This window comes from Lissotriton helveticus, chromosome 5_1 (assembly GCF_964261635.1).
Source record: "Lissotriton helveticus chromosome 5_1, aLisHel1.1, whole genome shotgun sequence".
Taxonomy (NCBI): Eukaryota; Metazoa; Chordata; class Amphibia; order Caudata; family Salamandridae; genus Lissotriton; species Lissotriton helveticus.
In genome coordinates, this window is record NC_136065.1 from 438369325 (window position 1) to 438396186 (window position 26862).

Consider the following 26862-nt stretch of genomic DNA (forward strand, 5'->3'; position numbering starts at 1 on the left):
TTTGCACAACATACATGTAGGCCTTGTACATCATGACAAGACAATACGGTAGGGTACTTGCGAAGTTGATTTGTGTAAACAAGGTCGGTGTTTCTAGAAAATAAACCTAAAGTGTCACAAATGCAAATGTGTTTCGAAAGTCGATGTTCATGTAAATGGCAACATTTCCATCTAGGCCTAACTAGGATACATGACCCTCAGTGCTTCAGTTGTTCACATCTGTGCGTAGCTCATACATCTGACTCTTGCACTGTTCATTATCAGGCCCTGCTATCTGCAATCTCAAAATATTAATGTAAAATAAGCACAACCTTCCCTTGACTTAAATAGGAAAATGTGACCCTGTGCTTATTTATAATGAACTCAAGGCTGTGAGGTACTCTGAAGGGGTCTGTGAGCTACTGGTAGCTTTCAATCGACTGATTAGACACATCTGGTTTAAAATTTCCTGAAACAAGTCCACATACCCAGTACGAATAAGAATCACTTGTTGCAAGTTTTGCCAATCTAGTTTACATTGTATCCACTGCTGAATAAAGTCTGACCAAGATCCAACTTGTGGTGAACCATATCTCCACACATCCTATCTCATTGAGCCCTATCAATCTGTATTCAAATTTCCTCCCACAATTGGTCTCTGTACTTGTCTATCGTTTTCTCGTTAGCAATACCATCTTCTCGGAGCAGTTTTTAAATTGCTGATGCTTGTAGTAAGCTGCCCTTAACTACCTTATAAAGATGTATAACATCTGGCGAGCCACCTGGTATCATTAACTCTTAGACACTGTGAAAGGCCTGCTAGTATCTCCTAATTTCCCGGTTCCTTATGTTAAATCTTTTACATTCTATAGATTCAAAGTCCTCCATTTGACCTGAGAACCAGATTTGTCTAATAAGCAGTATCTTATCGTTGAGCCATCTCCTCTAATATCATGTTTTTATTTTTCAGTCACCCTATGTAGAACCAGGAAAGGTGTCATTACCATTAAATCCCTTGTCCTCATCCCAGTTATTACCTATGTGGTTATTCTCACCTCGAGGCAGGAAGCTCCATGAAATGCTGAGAATACAAAGCCTGCCCACCCACTATTTAGTGCCATCTGTAGTCTGACATTCCCAGCATCCACTGGTTGGCATGTCTCCTACCAGGTCGAGGAATTCAGAAAGACTTTGCGGGGTTAATGCTGGGCTTCACCTTCCATATTTGCCTCCTTTTCGTTCTCCTCCTGCCTGGCTCAGGAAGGGGGAAATGCTTTCCACGGGAGATCACAATGGTCTGCCTACAGGCCCAAAGATAACTTTGTGGCTAGGAACAGCCACTATACCTAAGGGCTTCAAAATGAGTGGAACCTGATTGTCATCAATGTTCATCCTTGTCCCTCGAAGCTGTGTAATGAAAATGTCTTAATTGCCTGGGCTGATTAATCACGGCCACAGCGGTCCAACCCAACCATAGCTCGAAGAAAGTTCTTCACAGCTTTATTTGCAAATAAGATTCAGGAGTATGTGAGCACTTGCATGTTACCGACGTTATTAATTCCATTTTTAAATGGAAATTATTTCTTCTAAACCTAAAAGAAAGGCTAGTGTAAATTGGAACTGGCCAGATGCTCAGGGAAAGAACCTGGAGAGGGTTAGCTCTTCGTAAGATGCAGTATCGAGTGTACTGTGACGTGTAATGCGATGGTACAAAACATTAATTTAGCAAGCATTTAAGAATGAAAAAATGTATTCTAGTCTATGAGAAGAAGATGGTCTCTGCTAGCCACGCATAAGTCAGGGATCCCTGAATTGGGCGTCTGGTGATTAAAGTATATTCGATGATGGTCATATGCTTTATTAAGTATAATCCATACTAGATTTTAGCTATCATTCTAGGTTTTGGCTAAATATGGTTCAAGAATAGAAATGAAACCAAGAGGTCAAAGGAAATGTACAGTGTACAGCAGACTAACTTTAATTTGCGTGAATTTCGTGTGCGATCACAGCATTGTAAGTTCGGTCAAAATCAGTGCACCCTCAAAAAATTGACTAAATCATTAATTTAAAGGTTTCCTTTTTTAATATTCAACTCATTCTGCTGTATAACTTCATACCTAAATATCTAAAACAAGCATTGGCAATGCTAATAGGTTTTGCTTTACAATAATGTATAACAAAGTAAAGCATTACAAGAAACTAGCATGAGAATGAATAAGCATTTGTGTTGCAGCAAAGAACTGTAGAATAACGTTGTTGAAGGTTCAAAGGCCATCTGACAATTGCGCTGTGAAGCCAGATTTAAAAAATCCATGTAGGTTAATGACTGCCCTCCTCCCATCTGTGCTGCCAGAGAAAAACAACTTATATTATCTTGTTATCTAATACATTTCAATGGCATTATAATGTCATTTGTTTGCCCCTGAAAGTTCAATCACCGGCTGCTGGATAAATAAACAAAATGATCATAGCTGTGAGGAGGGCAAGCACTTTTTTGTTGACGCACCCAACTTTTGATAATTCAAAACGTGTACTCCAGTCTCTCAACATGTGGGCGGAGCCAAACCCCTCTCTAGTATTGCTCACATAATTATCTGGCTACAGCTGCACTCTCCAGCCATACCATAACCAGCTTTAGCCTATTGTATATTCCAGTGTCTAAAGTGTTTCTTGATGCAAGACCAGAGTAATAAGCTATGCTTGCGATTTACCCTACCTAATTTTACCTGAAAAAGTACCTGTTATGCAACAAACCAAATAAAGGCCCACATGATGTATTTGGATCTGAAATGAACAGCACCGTTCATATTTAAATGTTCCCATTTGAAGTTATGGATTTTTCAACAGCAAATAATATATTCACTTTTTCCAACAGCTCCGGATAACACTCTGGTCTCTTAGTGCCAAATCAGTATCTTACATTAAATATCCGAAGGCATGTCAACAGGGTAAGTGTTTTTAAATTTTGAATGAAATTGCAATTAGTTGATCCTTAATTTCAGAAATCTGTGTATTCAATCAGTAGCCATATTCTCTTGTTTTCTTTCTCTTAGTCCTCCTACAAACAGTTGTAAATACGTATGACAGTTTAGAAATGTATTTGACAAGCAACAAGCCCTAAGCAGTTGCCATTTGTGGATCAAGTGAGAAAGTTGAATTTATGGCTCTCTATCCCATGATTTGAGGAAGACACATTCTACGTTTCCAATTATGGGTCTTTATGCTGGCATCCCTTCGCAAGTAACTGTTTGAAGGGCTCGCTAATGAGCTGATTAGGTCCCCCACCATGGAGTCACATCCAAAGGATGCCAATTGGAATGATTAACAGGTTGCTCATAATGAAGTGGTGCAAACCTCATATTTCGCAGGGAAACATGAATTATTGAAATGTTTCACTACTTCCTGTAAAATTTGGGTTCCATCATAATAATGCCCGTCATAAAACAGCCTGCTAATCTTTACTATCACTAAGGCACTAGGATGATGCAGCAATGGAGAATCAAATTATGTGGCAGATATATCTAAATTATGCAACAGTAAAAAGACAAATTGTGCCATTATGCAGTAAATTCTCTGGCAGATCCATGTTCATACATTTGAGCTAGATACATTTTGTGTTGAAATCTGTAATTTGGCAGAGCAAATTGTATGTATTTCTCATGCCAATGACCACAAATGTGGCCAAATAGTTGGTAGAAGTGTACTGATCCCTAGATGCAGACATTTATGCCTACAATGGAAATACCAAATCCCATGTTATTACCACAATACAAGTGAGAACGATATGGAACCTACTCTGGATCTTCACTGCCTCATAACTATCAGCTGATGCAATAAAATTGAAATTTGGTTCACCTTAAATACCTGTGTTTATCACTAACACATGGGAAAATACAATACAACACAACACACACCACATACACAGATTATCATAAAGTAATGTTATTTATTACCATCGTGGGGGGATACATGAAATGACATTTTAAATATAGAATTATATTTAAAAAGTCTGTTTTAAAATGGCGAGGTTATCACTATGGGTACTTCAACAATGAAAAGCGAACACACTACCAAGTTCTTTGTTAATTCCTTAGAGATGTCCCTCACACTAAGTGTTACAAAACGCCAGAAATAAAACCATCTAGATGGGACAGTTAATTGGTTTCTCACAACACATGCACCACTGCTTGTAATCCTTGTCCAAGGGTGACACTATTAAAAAATATACCACATCGGCACAAAGCCCAAAGACAATTTTAATTCAACTTTTTCGATGAAAAAAAACACCCCAAAAAACACGCTCCGCTGTAATCAAGCATTGAAGCACACCCTTGATGCGCTAGGTGCCTCAGGTGGCACCCCAATGATGAAGCATGCCACCAACTAGGTTGTGGGTGAGGGGTCTCTTAATAAAACCTAAAGGTGTTATTTTCCACATGTAGCGTGAGCGACATCTCTAAGGAATTAATAAAGAACTTGGTAGTGTGCTCGCTTTTCATTGTAAGGTACATCCCCCTCTTCCAATTGACTTTCCATTGAAATCAATGGAAACTCCATGACGAGTTACCCTTGTCATTAGCACTGAAGGGGTTAAGAATCTGACACGGGAAGTTGAGCGAGCTCTCGCCTCACTCTCTTTTTTGTTACTATTATTACTACGGGTATGGTATACCCACACATTAAGACTAGGAAACAGCCAAGATGTACAGAGCTGCAACTTACTTATGCCAAGAATATTTGAATGTTGTTCCATGTTGCTTTTCACATAAACATTTGCGTTTCTGGTGATTGCTTTGATTAGAAAAGATGAATGCCAGATGCGAAGAAAGAAAGGCAGAGGGACTAGGCATAAGACTTTGAGCCTGTTGATGTGAAGTTAACTTTAATGGTCTGTAGAGAAAATTGTTGCGCCTTGTCTTTGAAACGATGGGTTAACTGGTTTTATGTCCTCACACACCTTTGAAGAGCCAAACTTAGGGCAGTCATACCTTCAACCTTGTCCACCCATAAAACTTGAAATTCTTCACACTGGCAATCCAATTGCTCTTGAAAGGTATCAATGAGAAAAAATGAGGTATGCAGAAGGTCACTGCGTAATAGGGATATGTACTGTCTGAGCTTACGGACTTAATTAAGTCTGTATTAATGTGGCTCATTTCATGTATCCCCCCCACGATGGTAATAAATAACATTACTCTATGATAATCTGTGTATGTGGTGTGTGTTGTATTGTATTTTCCCATGTGTTGGTGATAAACACCTTTTTAAAGTCTCGCAGAGCTAATACCGAGGGACAGTATACTATGGGGTAATATGTCCGCCCTCCCTCAGTTATTGCTCATTGAAAGTACAGTTCATCTGATCAGCGCGCATTACTGCTACTGGGTGTTGTAACTTTGTCTTGTGTAGAGTAGTGCTGGGAGCGCAGGCGGCCATGTTCGGCATTGAGAGCCAGCCGCCTTACAGGCTGGTGCAGTTCCCGGCACTCTCTTCATTGTAGAATAAATACATAAACTCAGCCACGGTGTCCGCCTTGTTTGTCCCCTACCGCCTCTCTACAAATTGGCGACGAGACTGGGGGGGCGGACACTCGTCATCGGCCCGAGGCGAGGCGTGTACACGCGCTGGAACGCCCAAACCAAAGAGGAGAGCGCGGCAGAGTAGCTGCTATTAATCGGCCACACGGCACAGGGCGCCCGACCTCACCGCTGCAAAGACCAGGTGAGACAGCGAGACGCAGGGCAGCCGGCCAGTCCCGCCCTTGTCACCACGAGCACGTGGCAGCACAGCAAGTATAGCGGTACCCCTCCCCCATCGCAGAAGAGACAAGGGCACATAGGCACAGAGTGTGAACCAGCACACACCAAAAGGGCGAAGAGGGAGCCATGCAGAACACTGCCCCGACCAGCTGAGACAGGCAGGCACAAGAGGAACGCGTGAGCCTACCACGTATGAAGAGCACGCAGGGTGGGCCCTGAAGAGCGCGGCCCCAGTCAGCCACATCCAAGGCCTACTAGACCCAGCGGCGCCACACCAAGCAACCACACAGGGCGGCCAGCAGTGAAGCACAGCCCTCAGTACCCTGGCCCCACAGGCACCCCAGGAGGCACACCAAAGGGACGCAGTGGTCTTCGCTGCAGCTACACCAGGTGCCTCACACCCCAGCGCTCCAAGCTAGCCAAGTAGCCGCAGGACACCCGATCCTGGTGCACCAAGGAAGAGGCCGCGTGGGCGAGGACCTCACGTCCCAAGGAGGGGCAACTGGCCAGCAAGAGCAAAGTGCACCGGAGAGCCCTCCACCCAGGACGGACGAAGCACCACCAAGGAGGCAAGCCGCCATGTGTGCTCCAACCTTCTCCCTCACGAACCCAGTTCCCTTTCTGCCAAAAACCAGGGGAACCGGCTATGAAAAGGGAGGATTGGAAGGAGTACTTCCCCAACTATCTGTCGGCGCTGTAGGACGAAGGGGGCAAAGTTTTCCCGAGTAAGAGGAAAAAGAGGATCCTACTGCACAATCTAGGTCCAGAAGACATCAGAGTATACATGAACTTGGTAAAAAAGACCAGACCTCAAGATGACGACGTTTTCCAACACGCCATAGAAGACCTGGACAGCCACTATCAGCCAGAGGTGTGCACCGCAATAGACTGCTTCAATTTCTTTCAAAGGAAACAGATCGCAGGGGAGTCAGTAGATGACTACGTGGCAGCACTGAAGAGATTGGCAGTCACCTGGAAATTCGGAGGACTTAATGATTACTTCATATGGGACCAAATCGTCATGCACACGGTGAACACGTCCATACAGAGAAGCTATGGGTCGGTGGTGATGCCCCTCTCAAAGAGATAGTGGCCATGGTCAAAAAGGCGGAGCTCTCCAAGCGGTGTGCGGAAGCAGCCAAAAAGGACAATGCCAGTAAAGCCACAGTGAGCAAGGTGACAGATACTACCCCCCAGGAGCGGAAGCCGCCGTTCACAGGGAGCACTAGGCAGCCCAAGAAATACACACCCAAAGCGGCCGCAAACCCGAGGCCCCAAGGGAAGGACTAGAACAGTTGTTACAGGTGCGACAGCCGGGCACACGCAGCCAATGACAAAAGATGCCCAGCCTTCAGAGCCAAGTGCCTCTACTGCGGGATCATGGGACACTTCGAGAAGGTCTGTAGACGCAAGCCCTGGAAAACGTCAGTAAAGTAAGTGACGCAGGACTCAAACAGAAGAAGGAGGGGGCGAAGACGACGATGACCATAGATGACCAAGTCTTAGTCATAGACTGCTCCCAGACACGTAAGCCGTTGTGCGAACTTTCCATAGGGGGGATTCAAGTATCAATGGTTGCCGACTCAGGTTCCCCATACAACATCATACAACGCAGCATTTGGGACCGAGACTTCGCACCGGTCATAGGCACACATCTTCTTTCCCCGGACATCCATCCTGTCACCTTCACTGGGGAACCTATCCCCATGGTGGGAGTCTGTCTGCTACTGTTTGAATTCAAAGGCTGCGCGGCAGAAGGGAAGCTTTACGTGGCGGAGAAGTGACCTTCAGTGTTGGGATGGTGGATCAGGGAGAATAAGGGATTCAACTAAACCCTGGTGACACGACGCAAGTGCTGATGACAGATGCTGCACGAACGTACGAAGCCAACACGTGGAAGTCAGACTTTCCGGCAGTCTTCGGAGGCACCATCGGCAAGCTAACGAAGTTTACTCACAAGATATGCCTCAAGAAGGGAGCCAGGCCTGTGAACCATAAAGTGCGGAACATTCCCTTTAATTGTAGAGGTGCAGTGCAACAAGAATTGCAACGCTTGGAGGATAATGGAGTGATCGAGCCCATTGTGAGCGCAGAATGGCTGGCGCCACTGGTCGTAGCCAGGAAGCCCAACGGAAAGGTGTGCCTTTGCATAGACTTGCGAGAGCTCAATAAAAATATCATAGTAGATACGTTTCCGTTGCCTAAGATCAATTAGATGTTGGCCCAGACGAAAGGCATCAAATGGTTCTCCACCATAGACCTGACCTCAGCATACCACCAGATAGCGCTACACCCTACGTGCAAGAAACTCGCCTCGTTTATCACGCCATTCGGGTGCTACCAGTTCCGGTGGATGCCATTCGGACTGGCATCTGCCGCAGCGGTGTTCCAGAAGTTGATGCATAAACTGTTCAGAGACACAGAAGGGGTGCAGTATTTCCAGGACGACATCCTGATCATGGGGAGAACCAAAGCAGACCACGACGCCAAGCTCACCACAGTGCTGCACATTCTGGAGCAAAATGGCCTCACCGCAGAATGGGACAAGTGCAAGTTCGGGGTAACCTCAGTAACGTACCTGGGTCAAGAAATAAGTGATAAAGGAGTCGCTCCAAAACAGGCTAATGTAAAGGCAATCAAGGGCACACCTACACCCAGAAGCAAAGACGACATCCATTCCTTCCTAGGAATGGCGGAATTCTGTAGCAAGTTTGTTCCTCACTTTACCACCAAAACGCACAATATGTGTCAGCTACTAAAGGAGAAGACAACCTTCGCATGGTCGGAGGCATCCCAGAAAGAATTTCTACAAATCAAAGACTACATCTGCGAGGCTGTGCCTCTACACGGATTTGACCAAAGGGCATTACCGGTTCTCACCACAGACGCGAGTGACAGAGGGTTGGGGGCAGTCCTCATGTAGAGGTCAACGGAAGGCGAAATGACAACGGTCAGCTTTGCGTTTCGATCTCTGGCCCCAAACGAAGAAAAGTTCAGTGTGGTAGAGAAAGAGATGCTAGCAGCGATCTGGGCAATGAAAAGATTCCGCCAATTCCTTTGGGGCTCCAGATTCCTGCTCAGAACGGACCACAAGCCGTTAGTTAAGGTGCTCACATCCAGTGGACATACAAGTGCCACGCCTCGCATAGCGAAAATGACTCTAAGGTTGCTGGACTGCGTGTATGATGTCGAATACATTCCGGGTGCCAAGAACAAAGTCGCGGACTACCTCAGCAGAGCAGCTGCGATGGAAGACGCACCTAAGCCAACGGAGGAAGACGGCTACACCATAGCATTTGCAGAGGACCAAGAGGCAGTCATAAGTGCACAAGAGTGGAGAATGGCATATGACAATGACGCATGCCTCACAGCAGTGAAACGGTTCATAGTCACAGGGTGGCTAGAGAAGAAGCACCTAGACCCAGAACATCGGACATTTTACGAAGTCAGAGAAGAGTTATCAGTAGGGGACAAGGATGTATTCCTAGTACGAGGAGACAAAGTAGTCCCTCCGGACCAATTGGTAAAGCGCTTACTCACGATTCTGCACGAAGGACATTTGGGCATAGTGAAAACTAAGCAGAGAGTCGAACAAGCTTACTGGTGGCCCGCACTGGACAACCAGGTGGAGAGGCATGTCAGAGAATGCGTGCAGTGCAGCAACGCAGACAAGACACAGACCACACAGCAACCTCCCTTAGGGAAGTTCACTAATCCAGTCAATCTATGGGACGAATTAGCAGTGGACATCCTCGGCCCCATCTTAGACGCGCAGAGTGTACCCAAGTATGCCATTGTGCTCTTAGACCGGTATTCTAAGTGGCCGGAAATCGAGATATGTGAAACAGCGGACACTGACACCATACTTGCATTCCTCACCTCCACATTTCTGAGAGAATTAATTCCAAGAGTCATAGCATGTGACAATGGACCCCAATTCACGTCCGATAAATGTAACGCATTCATGGAACGGAATGGAATACAGACAAAACACACCCTGGTATATCACCCGGCCGGGAACAGCCTAGCTGAAAGATTTAACAGAGTCATCATGGGGTCACTACAAGCAGCCATCAACGCAGGGAAGAATTGGGAGACAGAACTCAGATGTACAGAATGGGCTTACCGTATCACTCCCACCAAGACAGGATTTAGCCGATTCAAGATATTGAGGGGCCGTGACCCAGAGACAATGTGGCATGGAAACAACGGACAGTGCAGAGCAAATGGTTTCCTGTGGTGGTGCGCAGCAACCTAAAAAAAGCACAAAGGATCTAAACAGACCACTACAACAGGTGGCACAATGTCAAAGAAAGGTCACTGGAAATAGGGGAATGGGTCAGAGTGCAGCTTGCTCAGTTGCGGAGGAAGGGTGACAGCAAGTTTAGTACGCCCCTGCAAGTTCGAGAAATTTACACTAGATCTGCCCTATTAAGTGACGGAAAGATATGTTCCAAAGACAGAATTTCCCGGTGCAACAGAGTGTTGAAGTGGGCCAAATCTGAAAGAAACAGGTTAGTATTAGATTCCTTACCTTAGAATATCCCCAGGCGTCAGTCTGGATCCGGAAACTTTTGCGTAGCAGTACCCCTGCGCGTCGGTAGGCGTCGTCTGCAGGCGTCCCCTGCGGCTCCGCGTCGTCGGCGTCGTGCGCCGTGATGACGTCGCTGGAGTATATAGACGCCGCCTCCGCGCGCTGACGTCAGTTCTTCTTTTTTCCGTGCCAGTTAGCGCAGATCCGAAGAGCAGTACTCCGGTCTTTTGACCAAGTTTATTGTTAATTACTAATCTTCTACGGTGCCGGTAGGATGCCTGGTTTCAAGGGTTGCGACGAGTGCGACCGCCTGATGTCGGTCACCGACCACCATCGACTCTGCCTCCGGTGTCTGGGCGCGGACCACGACGTGGAGTCCTGCGTCGACTGTCGGGCCTTGACTGGTAAAGCTAGGCGGGAGCGGTCCCGCAAGCTTCTCGAGCTCCGTGTGTCGGCCCCGCGTCGAGAGCGGTCCCGGTCCGGTCGGAGGTCGAGGGAGCGGTCGAAGGAACGATCGCGGAGCCGCCATGAGCGCTCCGGGAGTCGCCACCATTCCTCCGGTTCGTCAGGTAAGCGTAAGAGGTCGGGGCGTCGTCATCGTACCCCCGACTCCCCCCGACGCCCGCGTGATGCGGCCGGGGGCTCGGGTGGCCCCACCCCCGCGGCCCCGCGTGGGTTGCCGACGCCGTCTGACCCATACCCGCCGGTCCCTGGGGAAGGCGCGTCGAGTGAGGAGATCGAGGCCTTCCTCATCGCTATGAGGGCGAGGTCTCCTCCGGCGGGGCCTAGGGCGCCTGCGGGCCCGTCGGTCCCGTCTGGGGGCCCGAGCGGTTCGGGTGCTCCTGCCTCGACGCCGCCGGTGGCTCCGGCCTCGGCGCCGCTGGGCCCCTCAGGTTCGTCGCCGGCTGGTCTACCGGCCTCTCCGGCGTCGGTTCCTTTGAGCCACCCCGTGGTACCGCCTCCGCGCGGTGCAGCGACTCCGCCGTCGGTTCCGGCCGGCGTCGGGTCCCCGGCGCCGACGCCACGCGGCGCCACCCCCATTCCCCCTCTGACTCCTGACGCGGAGTCGGACCGGCGTCGTCCGACGCCGGATCCGGCGCCGATGGGGCCCATTGACCCCGAGGTCTATATCGTCGATCCAGAATACGGCGATGAGGACGAGTATGGAGAGGGTTGGGAGGGGTCTGAGGACCCTTTATCCCGTGCCTGCCAGTATGATGTGGACTGGGTAGGTGATCTGGGTGATGCCAGTGGTCTGGACGAGTCGCCCAACCCTGGGTTTGTCTCCCCGACCCCTGTGGCGTCTGAGGCAGGTGCTGCCTATTCGGTGGTCCTGATGAGGGCTGCCAAGGCCTTGAGCCTTGAGCTCCCTGTCGCGAAGGTCAAGCCGAACATTCTGACCGAAGTGTTTAAACCGCAGTCATGCCCCCAGGAGCCTCTGCTGCCGTTTAATGAGGCCCTGACGGATGTCCTTTTGGGCACCTGGTCCAGGCCCGCTTCCGGTGCACCGGTTGACCGGAACGTTGCCAGGCGTCACCGTCCGTGCTCGGACGACCCTGCCTTCCTATCCACCCATCCCTCCCCGGAGAGTCTGGTGATCCAGGCCTCCACTTCGCAGTCCGCGTTCCCGTCGGCTCCGCCCGATCGGGAATCAAAGCGGTATGACCAATTTGGTAAAAAGGTCTTTTCCTCTTTGAGCGCTGGGCTGCGGTCTTGTAATACCGCGTGCCTCTTGGGCCGCTACACCCACTCCCTGTGGGATACGGTCGAGGAGTGTTTGCCGCAATGCCCCCAGGAAGTGCGGGACAAGCTCACCCGGGCTTTCGTTGAAGGCCGGGATGCGGCGCGGTACTCGATCCGTTGTGGTCTGGACACGACCGACTCGCTGGGACGGGCTATGTCCACGACGGTGGCGATTCGTCGCCATGCTTGGCTGAGATCTGCCAACTTCTCGCCAGACGTCCAAAATACGCTCATGGACATGCCATTTGATGGCAGTCGCCTGTTTGGTGACAAAGCGGACCACGCGCTGGAGCGCTTCAAGGACTCCAGGGTCACGGCCAAGTCCTTGGGTCTTTCGACCCAGCGCCAGCAGACGGGTTCGTTTCGCCCCTTTCGTGGCCAAGGGAGGGGCGGTCCCACACGTGCTGCCAGCCACGCGCCGCAGAACGCTCCCCAGCGCGGTGGCGGCCGTGGTTTCCGCCGTGGTGGCGGTAGAGGCCAGCGGCGAGGTCAGTCCACGCCTCCCCCCGCTGCTGCATCCAAGCCTTCCTAGTCCGAGCTTTCGGGCTCACGTGACGCCAGTGGGTGGCAGGGTTCGCCATCACCACTCCCGCTGGCGCGCGATAACATCGGACAGGTGGGTGCTGCAGCTCGTTCGAAGGGGCTACGCCCTCCCCTTCGAGTCCACTCCTCCAGCCATGCCACCGCAGAACCACCGTGTGTCGGGGGACCACTTGACACTTCTGCAGGAGGAAGTTACGGCCCTCTTGGCCAAGGGGGCCATCGAGCGCGTTCCTGGGCCAGAAGTAGGGTGTGGTTGCTACTCCCACTACTTTCTGGTGCCCAAGAAAGACAAAGGAGGCCTGCGTCCTATCTTGGACCTACGGAACGTCAACGGCTTCCTCCGGAAGGAGAAGTTCAAGATGTTGACTTTGGCTCAGGTCTTGGCTGCTCTAGACCCACAAGACTGGATGGTAGCGTTGGACTTGCAGGATGCGTATTTTCACATCCCCGTCCTGCCGGCCCACCGGCGTTACCTGCGGTTCACGGTAGGCCACGAGCACTTTCAGTTTATCGTGCTCCCCTTCGGCCTTACCAGCGCCCCACGGGTGTTCACGAAAGTGATGGCGGTGGTCGCAGCTCATCTGCGCCGGTTAGGGGTTTCAGTCTTCCCCTACCTCGACGACTGGTTGTTGAAGGCGGGCTCGCCCCAGACAGTCGTCCGCCACCTTCAGATGACGGCAGACCTCCTGCACGAGCTGGGGTTTTCCATCAATGTGCCGAAATCACACCTGTGTCCCTCTCAGAAGCTCCTTTTCATCGGAGCGGTTCTCGACTCGGCGCAGTTTCGGGTTTATCCCCCGGAACGGCGGGTCCGGGATATTCAGGCTCTGATTCCCATCTTTCAGCCGTTATCCCGGGTTTCGGTCAGGTTGACGCTGCGGCTTCTGGGGCTGATGGCCTCCTGCATCCTACTGGTGCATCACGCCAGGTGGCGGATGCGGGCTCTGCAGTGGGACCTGAAGTTTCAGTGGGCCCAGCATCAGGGCAACCTATCCGACCATGTCCTGATCTCGGAGGGCACTGCGAGACAGTTGCAGTGGTGGCTTACGGACCGCGATTGGGTCAGAGGCAGATCCCTCTCCCTTCCCCAACCGGAGCACGTGGTTGTGACGGACGCGTCCCTCCAGGGCTGGGGTGGCCACTTGGGAGAGGCGGAGATCAGAGGCATCTGGTCTCCGGCGGAGTCCCGGTTCCATATCAACCTGTTGGAGCTGCGGGCGATTCGCCTAGCGCTGAAGGCATTCCTCCCCTTTGTCAACGGGAGTGTAGTGCAGGTGTTCACGGACAACACCACCGCCATGTGGTACTGCAACAAACAGGGCGGTGTGGGGTCGTGGACCCTTTGCCAGGAGGCTCTGCGTCTCTGGCAATGGCTGGAACGTCAGGGCGTGACTGACGGTTCAACACCTGGCAGGTTCTCTGAACGCCAGGGCGGACGAACTCAGCCGTCGGTGCTCGGTGGATCACGAATGGCGTCTGAACTCGGACGTGGCGAGAGGCCTCTTTCAGCAATGGGGAGAGCCTTGGTTAGATCTATTCGCCACAGAAGAGAACGCGCAATGTCATCAGTTCTGCGCGTTGGAGTTTCCAAGACGGCACTCGCTCGGCGACGCCTTTCGGCGCGAGTGGAGTTGCGGTCTGTTGTACGCCTTTCCGCCTATACCACTTCTGCCCAGAGTGCTGAAGAAGATCAGGCGCGACCGGGCCCAAGTTATCCTTGTGGCTCCGGACTGGGCTCGAAGATACTGGTATCCCGAGCTACTCAGCATGACAGTCGGTCCCTCGATCCGCCTGCCCCTTCAGGAGGACCTTCTGTCGCAGCAGCAGGGGACGGTCCTCCACCCGAACCTGTCCAGTCTCCACCTCCATACTTGGAGATTGAGCGGCGGCAGTTGAGGCCATTTGACTTGCCTCCTGAAGTCTGTGATGTAATTCTGGCAGCCAGGCGTCCCTCGACGAAGTCGGTATACGCCTGCCGGTGGAACAGATTTGTGGCATGGTGCACAGCAAAGGCTGTGGATCCCCTTTCTGCCCCTCTGTCTGAGGTTCTCCTCTTCCTCCTTTCCCTTGCCCAGCAGGGCTCTGCTCTGGGCACTATCAAGGGCTATCTTTCTGCCCTTTCCGCCTTCTTGAGGCTACCTGATCAGCCATCTTTATTCAAGTCCCCTATTGTGTTACGATTCTTGAAGGGCATCACGCACATGTATCCCCCAACTCCGTTCGTGATGCCTCAGTGGGACTTGAACCTGGTCTTGACTTTTCTGATGTGCGCTCCCTTTGAGCCCCTTCATTCCTGTCCTCTCCGTCTTCTCACTTTAAAGACGGCCTTCCTGGTAGCCATCACCTCTGCCAGGAGAGTGAGTGAGCTCCAGGCTCTTTCTGTTAAACCTCCTTTCTTGTCTGTTCATCCTGATAAGGTGGTCCTTCGGACTAGACCTTCTTTCCTGCCCAAGGTAGTCTCTGCTTTTCACATTGGGCAGTCCATCACCTTGCCCTCCTTCTTCCCGCCTCCGCATCCTTCAAAGGATGAAGAGCGGCTCCATCGTCTGGACCCAAAACGTGCGCTTTCGTTTTACATGGATCGCACACGCCAGTTCCGGGTGGATGACCAACTGTTTGTTGGCTACGTGGGTGAGAAGAAGGGAAGGGCGGTGCAGAAACGAACCATCTCTCGGTGGGTCGTCCTGTGCATCAAAGCATGCTACTCTTTGGCTCGGAAGGAGCCTCCTGTTGGGCTGAGGGCCCATTCCACTCGGGCCACGGCGGCTTCTACTGCCCTGGGCCGGGGAGTCCCTTTGCAGGACATTTGCCAGGCGGCCACGTGGGCCTCGCTGCACACCTTTGCGAGGCACTACTGCCTGGACAGTCAAGTCCGGAGGGATGGCTTCTTTGGCCGTTCGGTCCTCCAGGACTTTCTGGTGTAGGTTTGTATTGGTTCGCAGACCCACCACCGGGGTTGGTATTGCTGGGGTATCTATTCTAAGGTAAGGAATCTAATACTAACCTGTTTCTTTCAGATGAACAAGTTACTTACCTTCGGTAACGATATATCTGTAAGAAACAGTAGTTAGTATTAGATTCCTTACCGCCCCACCCATCCTCCCCGTTCTGCGAACTGATACCTAGGGTTAAGGACATCCCTTTCAGGGCCCTAGTTTCAAATGGCACCAGTGTTAGTTCTCACATGGCTCTGCGTGTTCTGGCGCGGAAAAGCTGTGTGCAAAGAACTGACGTCAGCGCGCGGAGGCGGCGTCTATATACTCCAGCGACGTCATCACGGCGCACGACGCCGACGACGCGGAGCCGCAGGGGACGCCTGCAGACGACGCCTACCGACGCGCAGGGGTACTGCTACGCAAAAGTTTCCGGATCCAGACTGACGCCTGGGGATATTCTAAGGTAAGGAATCTAATACTAACTACTGTTTCTTACAGATATATCGTTACCGAAGGTAAGTAACTTGTTCGACGGGAGCAATGCTATCAGAAAGGAACGACGACTGGAATCTGGAGGAGAAGGAACATATGGCAGACACAGGAGTACCAAGTAGTAGCACCATGAGCACCAATGCAGAAGAGACGAACACCACCAGAACACAGAAGAATCTAGAAGACACAAGACGACAGGTACAGCAGGAGAACCAAGGAGCAGGTTTTTCGGACACGGGGGCCAACACCGGAGACACCTAACGATGCCCCATCCAGTGGTAGCAGAGACAATAGGACACGCTCCCCGTTGAAACACACCCGCACAGGCAGAGCTGTAGTACTGCCTAAAAGGTATCTTGAGTACGACATGAAAATATAACCACCCATCATTGTGAACTTCCATCCCCATTATACCATGTTGTTGTTTGTATTTTAGTATTGCAAAAGGGGGGAAATATGTAGAGTAGCGCTCTAGTGTTCTCCTGACACGTGATGACGGGGAATGCTGGGAGCGCAGGCGGCCATGTTCGGCATTGAGAGCCAGCCGCCTTACAGGTTGGTGCAGTTCCCGGCGCTCTCTTCATTGTACAATAAATACATAAACTCAGCCACGGTGTCCGCCTTGTTTGTCCCCTAGCGCCTCTCTACATCTTGACGTATAGAATGCTTCTGTTTAACTGCATTTTAATTTGTGCACGTAGAGGGCAAACTCTCTGTTTTGTGGGGGCCGCATTGCTATTGCTGTTCGTACTATTTGTTGTGGGTCATGGCAGGCCAACGGAAGTAATATGCGAGGGTTGTGGGGTTTTGCCACTATGTGTGTACTTACAATGTTGGTTGATGCAGAAGGGCAGGCGGCTCCGTGATAGGCCCTAGCGATGTGACTCAAGGGCTACGGCAGACTACCAGTACTCCTGCACGAAGAGCAAAGAATTGCCCTGACAATTATCTCCAGCTTTGGAACCCAGAGCTGCAGAGACATGAGGAGCAAGTGTGACGGGGGGTGGTCTAAAGACGAGTAATAGTTTAGATTCAGCTATGTCGAATTTTAGCTCTGGCTAAGTCGTAGAGATGCTTTCAATAATCCATGTATTGTTACTTAAAACGTTCTATGAAGGTTAAGTACGCATTTATTAAGATTATTAACTCGTAATGTAAATTTAATTTGCAGGAATTTCTTTTACCAAAGATGGCCGACACATGGCTTTGGCAGAGAGACGAGACTGCAAAGATTACATTAGTATCTTTGTGTGCAACGACTGGCAGTTATTGAGGGTAAGGAATACCTCCGCTTTTTAAAGACACGTATTATATAGCAGTCTGTCGATTTTTCCATCTGACAATATATTATGTGTCCTCCACATTCATAAATGTGCATCATTCCAGGACTCCTATTTCAAATTTGACATCTCAAGGTACTTTCCGTGACTGCTGTGATATCTAAAAATAGGGCTGTAACATCCATGCAATATTGAGGTATTCCAAGCCTTGCCTGGTCTAGGAAAGCGAGGGTCTGTGTTTAACACTGGAATGTGTTTTACTGAGTCTTGCCCTTTAGAGCTTCAGTGAGACAGTTGCATTTGTGTGTCTGTTTGTGGCATAGAACATACATCACAAGTCTGTAAACATGTGACTGGTGCTGTTTTTGAACTCTTTATTCAGCAAAAAACATTGATTCGCACTCTGATTAAAAGGATTTGTCTTTTAGCGTATGCTGCTGATGGGACACTATACAAGTGTTCATTTATTGATTGGATTCGTGTACCAACATACAAATAAAAAAATACTGTCTTTTGAATAACGACCCCCTGGGTCATTTAACGTTTGATAAAGTATAGCAATCGGTAGTAGGCTATGCCTTGAATTTCTGATTAGAACTCTCCGGTTAGAGTAAAGAGACTGACGAAGTTGTGGATACTGATAGGTGGCACTAAGGTGAACTAGAACATTTACATTCTGGACATTCTAACCACTCAAATACAAATCTGAGCATTTTGGCCAATGATTAGGACTATTATTGACTTACTGCAAAAGGATGAACATGTCTGCTTCATAATATGGTGAAAATGTATGTAGGTGGTAAGCTGGCATAAGAAAATCGTAGACTGAGAGGCTGCTGGTCCCAGGAGCTGTGGGTGCATACGCTGCTCTCCAGAATCCTCATTTTCCTGATCTATTCACATACTTTAGTTTATTAAGATCTCAGCAGTACTGAACAAATGTAAAGCCAATCACCCACAATGGGGTTATGAATAACCAGCAAGTCTTGTCAGTTATATCCCCTGTGAAGCCCTCAATTGCTTTGTAGTTAATTCACAGTACACGTTCATAATAATTAAATGGTTAATACTAAATAATACCTACATACATGCATCAAAACCATGAGTACTGCTCTTGGAGTTCTGCAGCACTCACCATTGTAATGCATTTATGTATTTTTACTGAAAAAACAATGCAAATAGAAATGTTAAAAAAAATACTAGTAGTACAAAACTTATTTGCATATTTGATGGATTACGTAGCCCAAAGTGAGTTTTATATATAGACTGATTACTGTAAAATCCTGTCGCTGGAAGGTGTTTATTCATTATTACGTGCTGTGAAACGTGGGTAGCATGGCCGATGTTAACTTGTAAAGCATTCACTCATTGCCGTCCTTACATGCACCCTTTCCAACCTGACTGCTGTGACAGAAGAGAAGGGATATCGTCTTGTAAGTGGACGAGCTAAGAATAGAAGCATTTTAATTAGTCTTGCATCACATAGTCTAGTCTGACTTCGTCAACACTAATTGCTTATGGGTCTGTCTGACTGTCATTTCATGTTTCTTTTTATTTGAGTCCCTTTATTTTTGACATCTGGCAGTGGCTTTGGTCTTGTATATATATTTTTTAATTTGTTCGATTTGAACCAAACAAGGCACACAAACATTACAATTACTTTCACTTAAAATAAAACTAATCCACACCCAGATAGTCAATCTAACATTCCCATCCTTCAGCTCAGATATAAAGCCCATTTGACCGTGTGCACATATTATACATGCAATAAATAAATTCATCAACATACAATTTAACTTAGAAGGAATGGTGAAAACATCGAAAAGCATGATCACACCAATATAGCATTAAAAGTTTAAAATACCACAGGATTTGTATCGCATATCCTGTTTTATCGCCAATGGTACTAAACATTTATATAGTTCAACGTCTCCTCTTTGCTCAGCCTATCATTTACCATCTCTAAATATCTGCCCACACTATAAGATATTTTGATGTTGCTACATTCCAGTATTAGAAATAATAAATATTGGGTTTGTTGTGTACAAAGCCCTCTAAAAACCGGTAATAACATTTTCTTTCTATCTTTCACATTTAAAAGCACTACAGTAAATTAAAATGACATAAGGTTAAAGTGTACTGTGCACATCAGAGACAGAGATCCTTTATTTGATGCTCCTTGTTTGAGATCACAGTGCTGTATTTCCACTTTAAGAATAACAGCACTTGACCAATTCTCAACTTGAAATCTAATATTTTTGCCTTTATAGCTTTTAAATTACTGTTTTAGCTTATGTTATAATATGTGCATAGGTAAGTGTTACAGCCTGTGGTCTCTTGCTGAAATCATTTACATCTGATTACATAGTGGTTTTTAAACATATTTTTTTCATCTTATTTTTTGCATACAGTCAGTTGCAGTTCATTATGGGTGTAAAGGCTGAGGGCATATTAAAGGACTGCAATATATTACATAGATTCATGGTCCAACGGGTTGCGTGCCTGAATTGTAGCTGGCATTTTAGCAATTACCTAAATGAGCCCGTAGATGATAACCATAGCTTTGCTCCATAGTTTCAGATTATCTGCCAGTATCTTTGATTAATGTTGACAAGACCCAATTCCAGTCTAAGTGCACAATTAATTTAGCCATTTGGAAGTATTTTCAAATAGTTAGTTCTGCAGATTGTAGGTGTAATTTATCTGCTTCCATCATAATTTTCGAAACGTAAAGCTATAAACTCCCATTTTGTTTAGGGTATACATTAATTTAAATACCTCAACAAACATGCCCAAGAGCAAAGTCCAGTTTCATTAAAGACCGGCAACAACCTTCACCCTCTGCACCTTGGAACCATATGGGCCTTAAAATCGACTCTCCTTAAAAAGTATACCCAAAAAATATTTATATTCCCTAACCACCTCTAATTTTTTTGATCTGAGTCACTATTTTAACTGATCTCACTTTTTTTTAAATGTACTCCGCTTATCAGTGTGCTGCTTAGAGTTGTTTAAAATGTTGACGTGTACACTAAGCGGGCCGTGTTAGGCAAACTATTACCCATTGGAACCATCTCGCAATTGTCGGGGATGATACTGCCCTAAAGGGCTTCCTCAGAGTGATAAGAAACTGTCTTTCCCCATGAGGTCGCGATTCCGCTGTCATGGCCTCATAGGCCTTGAATAAATACACAAAGGTTCGGCACCTCTGGAAATGCCGGGTACAAGATCACCCGAGACTGACATTTGGTGCGCCGAGTCACATGGAAAGTGACTTCCTCCGGAGTGAAAGAACGTCCTGAAATATCCAGGGCTCTGACATCCAAAACCCGTCTGCAGGACACCAAACACAATAACATGGCCAGCTTGGATGACAGCTGTTTATGAGACAGATATTTATTGCTCGGCTATCTGGACTGTAAGTTCAAGACCTTGTTGACATCCCAGAGGACCGAGTACCTCGGTTCTGGAGAGAGAGATAAGCGGATGCCACGCAACAGCTTCCTGACCAATGGATGTTCTCCCACCGAGAGGTTCGCCACGGATGCATGGCCAGGTGAGATAGTTGCCTGAAAGTTATTGACAGTCCTGTATGCCAGACCCTCTGAGGCCAGAGAGGATACAAAATTCAAGATGTAGACAACGTCTGCCATCACGGGATCCAGACTCTGTTGCAGGTACCAACCCATTCAACGAGTACAAACCCATTCGTACGGCTTGACCATACTGTCTGCCTAAGCTCTGGAGAGAAGGTCCGCAGTGCCTCTCGAAAGGCCCGGGACTTGCCATCGAGACTGGTAATCCTCCACGCCGTGAGCGGTCATTTGCCACTAGAGGGTGAGGATTACCGGCCGGCTCGCTCAGGAGATGAGGCAACGGGCGTAGACGAATTAGAGAAGCCCAAGAAAGTTCCATCAGAACTGGAAACTAAACTTGTGATCTCCAAACCGGGGTGATCACAACCAAATCTGCTTCCTGTTGACACACATTTGTCGCCAGCCTCATTATCGTGGAAAGGCGTGGTCCAGTTCCCCCTCCCAATCCTGCAGGAAGGCATCTGTGGCCACTGCTCCCAGATCCGGTCTCCAGCTGAAGTACCAGGGAAGCTGGTGATCGAGGCAAGATGCAAACAGATCGTTCGTGAAAGGACCCCACAGTGCTTGCAGGGACTGGAACATCGGGGTAAACAATTTCCATAGGGTTGAGGCCCACAATTGGTGTGAATGCCAATCTGCTACTTGGTTGGACAATCCTGGGAGATGCTCCGCCGTCACTGAAACCCGATGTTCCAGGCACTACTCCCAGAAATTCTTGGTGAGATCCGCCAAGGCCTTGGAATGAGTTCCTCCCAGGTGATTGATGTGGCGAACTGACGCTACAGTGTCCATTTTCAGAAGAATGCAGGACTGGACCCTGTTTCTGGCCCAACTTCGGACGCGAAGTAACCCGCCATCAACTCCAGGCAGTTGATATGCAGAGACCGTTCCGTGGCGGATCAGCCACCCTCTGGGGTGTACTTTCCACAATGGGCTCCCCAGCTGGAACCTCTGGCGTCCGATTCAATCACCAGGTCTGGTTGGGAACTAAATATGGCCCGTCGGTACCACGTCTCCATGTGCGAGAGCCACCAATGAAGCTCGTCCTTTGCTTCCTCGGAGAGGCGTACCTGGTGGGCATACTTTAAACCCTGGCGCAGGTGTGACGCCATGAGTCTCTGAAGGGATCGAAAATGGAGGGAGCCTGGGGACATGGTATGGATCGAAGCCGACAAGAGGCTGACCACTCTGGCAATACTGCGCAGCGAGGTCTAAGGTTTCTGTAAAATTTGCCGTACCTCGTGACGGATCTTCGCCATCTTCCTGGAAGGGAGACTCAGCGTAGCCTCCTCCAAATTGATCCTAGGAAAGTGATCGAACGAACTGGCAGAAGACTGTTCTTTTCTTGGTTGATCACGGACCCCAGAGACTGAAGGAGCTCACTGCAGCTGCTGCGACAACGTCCGGGGCACTGGTTCATGAACAGCATGTCGTCCAGATATACAATCATTCGAATGCCCAGAGCTCTCAGTCTCTCCACTATCAGGTGTAAGACCTTGGTGAAGCAACACGGCGCTGACGACAGACCGAATGGTAGCGATGTTAACTCAAAGGTTTAGCCATGCCATTAAACTGGAGAAACCGACGATGTCGCGGAAAATTAGGTACCGTGAGATACGGGTCCTTGAAGTCCATCCAGTCGTTGTGACGCAAGAGGTCGCGGAGAAGATGGATGCCCTCAATCTTGAAATGGTGGTGGACCAACCACTCGTTGAATTCCTGGAGATTTATCACCGCCGCTGACCCCGGCGAGGGTAGGAGCGGCGAATAGCCCGTTTCTCCAAGAGTTCTTGCACCTCCTGCTGGATAAGGACAGACTCCCTGCCGGAAAAATGAAGCAGAGCCGGAGGGGAACCTTGGACCGGGGAGCCATAGAACGCCACGTGAAACCCTTGTACCGTTTGTAGCACCCAAGCGTCTACCGTGAGGGCTCGCAAGATGTCCAGGAATTGCGCAAACCTGCCCCTCAAACAATTTCATGAGATAAGCAAAGAACTTAGAGTGGGTTGCGGAAGCTCTGCCACCTCGAGGGCCATTGCCTTGTCCCCTGTGCCGGGACCGATCTCTGGTGGGGTAGAATCCCCCAAATCGTGACGAATCCTGCCACTGTCCCCTCTGCGACTGTTGGCCCCTGCCGGAGGTGGACTGAGAGGAATGGCTAGCCGAGCGCCCCCTACCACGGCCAGCCCCATGAAAACCAGTGCAGTGAAAATGCCGTTCACTGTCGACTGGGCCTTATCTAAGGAGTGAAAGTAGAAACAAATTTGCTGAGCTCTTTCACGAATGGGTCGCCGAAGAGACCACCCTGAGCTACTTGGCCTGCCTCTGACGTGGCAAGTTCTCCTAACCTGGGGTCCAGCTTGATAAGCAGCGATCTGTGCCTTTCTGTAGAAATGGTGCAATTGGCGTTGCCTAAGAATATAGACTCTCTCTGAGCCCAACTGGAGAGGATATCCGAGGAAATATGGACTTCGGATGCCTTGACGACCAAAAATCAGGGCCTCCTTAGGAGGGTAGGAACTGTGTGGGGTTGGGAGGTCTAGCCAAGCCCACACTGAGCCTTTATGGGAGGCAACCCTAGTTCGCTGCACAAACAGGGTCCAAGCGGTCTACACAACCTAAGCAGACAAACGCCCTTTATTTCACGGGGCTAGGAGAGCTGACAGCCTGGGCACATCTGCTATAAGAAGGCAGGCACAGACAGCCTGCAACCGAAGTCCATGGGGTGTCTAACTCCAGGTTAGCCGGAGAGAAATTGATTAGCTCGATTTATGTGGGCGGAGGCGCTCGGCAATAGCCGTAATTGACTAGTCTCCGCCCATGTTAAAGCGAAGACAAAACGTCCCGGAAGGATGGAGAAGGTGCACCCTCTGGTGGCCGTCCGCACACTCTACCCTGGGCTTTATCAGAGATCAGGTTGCGGCCGCGTAGGAGCGACAGAGCATTCTTGCGACCGCTGAGGAAAAGCGGAAGCTTTACCTATAAATAAATAACAGTATCAATCAAACTAAAAAACATTCCCTGAGGAGATAAAAACATGAGGGGTCACTACTCCACTTAACTGACATGGCTGCTGCAGTAAAGAAAGAGGGAGTCCGGTGAGGGTCAACACCAGTTAGTGAAGCGGGAGCCTCCTGATTGGACAGTCACTGTTGTTTTTTAACTTGATGGCTTTGCTGAGGCTTCATGAGATATGAAGTCCTCTTGTTTGTCGTCTCTTGAAATGGCTGCTTTTGGATTAACCCCTTCGCCGCGGGGCAAATTTCGCCGAGGGGGGGGGGGGCTGGGCATGGCGCTGGGGTACTGGGGACGGCTCCCGACCGTCATGAGTCACAGTAGGCGTGTGCTCATGCCGGCCAGGAGCCATCCGAACTCCGCCCACTGATTAATTCTCCCGCACAGGCGGGGAATTTAATACTGCGTGGGCAGAACGGCAACGTTCAGACGGCTCCCAGCCGTCATGAGCACACGCCTACTGTGACTCATGACAGCCAGGAGCCGTCTTGAGCATAGAAGGTGTTAAAAGAAGAAAGAAGTGCACAATCCTTGCCTCCGTGTCCTGACATAGAATTGTGGCATGGGCCGTTAACAGTGTCATCACTGGGTCATGAGCACAGTGAAGCACAATTTGTTCTGTTTGGGTCTCTACTCTTTTGGAGATATTTTGTGTCCTGTATATTACATATACTTGGTATGAGCTTTGAGCCTGCTATTTGCTCGTGATTAGATGCATTCTGTCTGTCTCATTTCCCGGCTGTTGATTCAGTGACTTTCCTGTCTTGTGTTTGAGCTGGCCAGGAGCATTTAATTCACGCCATGTTTTCATTGGATGACACCTATCCTTCCACTGCTAACAGCAGTCCTTGCATTGCCCTGCATGTGAGAAACTGTTTCTCTCTATATCTCTCTGCTCCTTCTTACTCCCCCTTTCCAGCGCCGCTTGCTGGATGGCCATCTTAGTGTTTTGTAAACCATTTCATGATGTCTGCCCGTGAGTGTGCACACATGCATGCATTCACTTGTACATTGGGCATATTTCAGAATATTTAATTAATGCTTTCACAAAGTACATTACAAAGATATTTAGTGATGGGTGCCATACATAAACGTGCATCTACAGCAGAGGTCTTCAAACTTTGTGATGCCAAGACCCTATCGTCAAAATGTTTTAGGCGTAAAAACCCCCTCCTGACAAAAAATTCTACAACTCCTCCTCGTCATTGAGAACTATCAACACCCACAAACGCCCCCAATTTCCATAGCAAATCAATTTTACAGTGTGGAAAGAATGATAAACTGTTTCTCAAACCAAAGGTCCGGGAGTGTGGGGGAGTGGTCTAGGGTGGGGCTAAAAACAAAAGGCCCCATTTATGCGGAATTGTCGTAAGGCAGCGATGCAAGTCTTCTTGCTGCACTGCCCTAGGCCAATGTGAAAGGACAGGAATGTACCTTATTTATGAAATATGGTGCATTCCTGTCCTTTCCCCCTGCGTTGGTGCACAGATTGCTGCCTAGTGCCAATGTTGGCAGGATTGTTTTTGTGCAGGAAGGGGCGCCTTCCGGCACAAAAATAATCCAGAGAGGGATTTCCTCTTTGTATGTGAGCTGCAGAATGCAGCACACATAGAGGAAAAAACTAGAAAAAAATTAAAACTATTCTCCTCGTTATGCCTGCTGTGGGGTGGCATAAGGATTTGACGCTAACCAGGTTTACATGGTTTTGTAAATCTGGGGCAACGTCAAAATCCATAGATGTTGGATGGGAACACCCCCTGCAATGCCCATGGAACGCCTACTTGACATAGTGTAAGGCAACACAGTGACTTGTTCTGCTTTGTCTTACTCCATATCTATGAGGCCATGCAAAGCCACGCAGGGTGACGTTGTGTCACCTCATAGATATGATTGAGACGCTTGTGCCGCCGGAGGTTAAAAAGAAGAGACACTCAATGGCTCAAGCTTCGCATAAATCAGCCGCAAAATACTTTGTTAGTTTTGTAGGTCTTTCTTCATAAGGTAGCTACATATAAAATAATGGGTAACTTAAATGAAAAATAAATGTTAAAAATGTGTTACTGAGTGAGAAATGCACTGTAGTACATTAGGAAACCTCTATTAGTTAATGCACTGCAGAAGTCTGTGTAACCAGAGAGCCACCAAATTAAGTTTGGCTGGTGCAGTGGAGAATAGTGACTTGTATATTTTTAGTGCTACGAGGTTACAGCCTGTGACAGAAAGCACTGTGAATGTGTAAGTCATTATTTTATACTTGCATTACAAACATTATAAGGTAGACTGCTATAAACTGTGCAATAAAGTATAAAGTGGAGCTTCCAAAATGTAGATTTTAGTAATGCCAGACCATATGTAATGCAATTTCTTTTTTGCATAACTGTTCCTTCAACACCTCCTTAGGGGTAATAAGCACTGTGTAAATACAATTACGATTTAACTAATGCAGCATGCACTACACAGCCCAGTTGTTACCTCTTCCTGCTATCACAAAAAAAAAACGAAATGTTTGTCATCACAACGCTTGGAGTGATTTGAGAAATTAAAGTAAGAACCCCTCCCAAGCACCCTTTACATTTGCAGATTAACTCTCATATGTGCATTTCATTCAGGCAGGCAGACGCCAGGGAACCAAGAATTGTTTGAACTATATGCCCTTTCACAGCACAGGAGACTCAATGAACTTCGGCTGACGCATTTTAACGATCGGAACGAAGCGTCCCGGAAGGTTGTTTTTTTCCAAAAGGAAGAGCACATGTTTTAGATTCTAGGCAGAAGTGAGGCCTGGAAATGCGCGACCCCCTTAACAGCACTCTATGCCCCCCCCCCCTCCCTAGGGTTCGCGCACCACAGATTGAAGACCTCTGATCTACAGTGACAATCTTTAGTCTTTGAGTCTTTAGTCTTTGAGTATATTTTGTTAAAGGATTAAAGAAAAAAATGCACTCAAAGATGGCCACAGCGGAAATGTACACATCTGCAGTGACC

General features: G+C 48.6%; 1 protein-coding gene across 1 annotated transcript in view; it reads left to right on the forward strand.

Moving 5' to 3' along the window:
* The window catches only part of WRAP73 (WD repeat containing, antisense to TP73), a 458006-nt gene that overhangs the window by 168566 nt on the left and 262578 nt on the right, over positions 1–26862 (forward strand). The window contains exons 4-5 of the mRNA XM_078642643.1: positions 2855–2927; positions 17158–17261. Coding sequence (XP_078498769.1) covers positions 2855–2927; positions 17158–17261 — 177 coding nt within the window. The remainder of the gene's footprint in view (positions 1–2854; positions 2928–17157; positions 17262–26862) is intronic.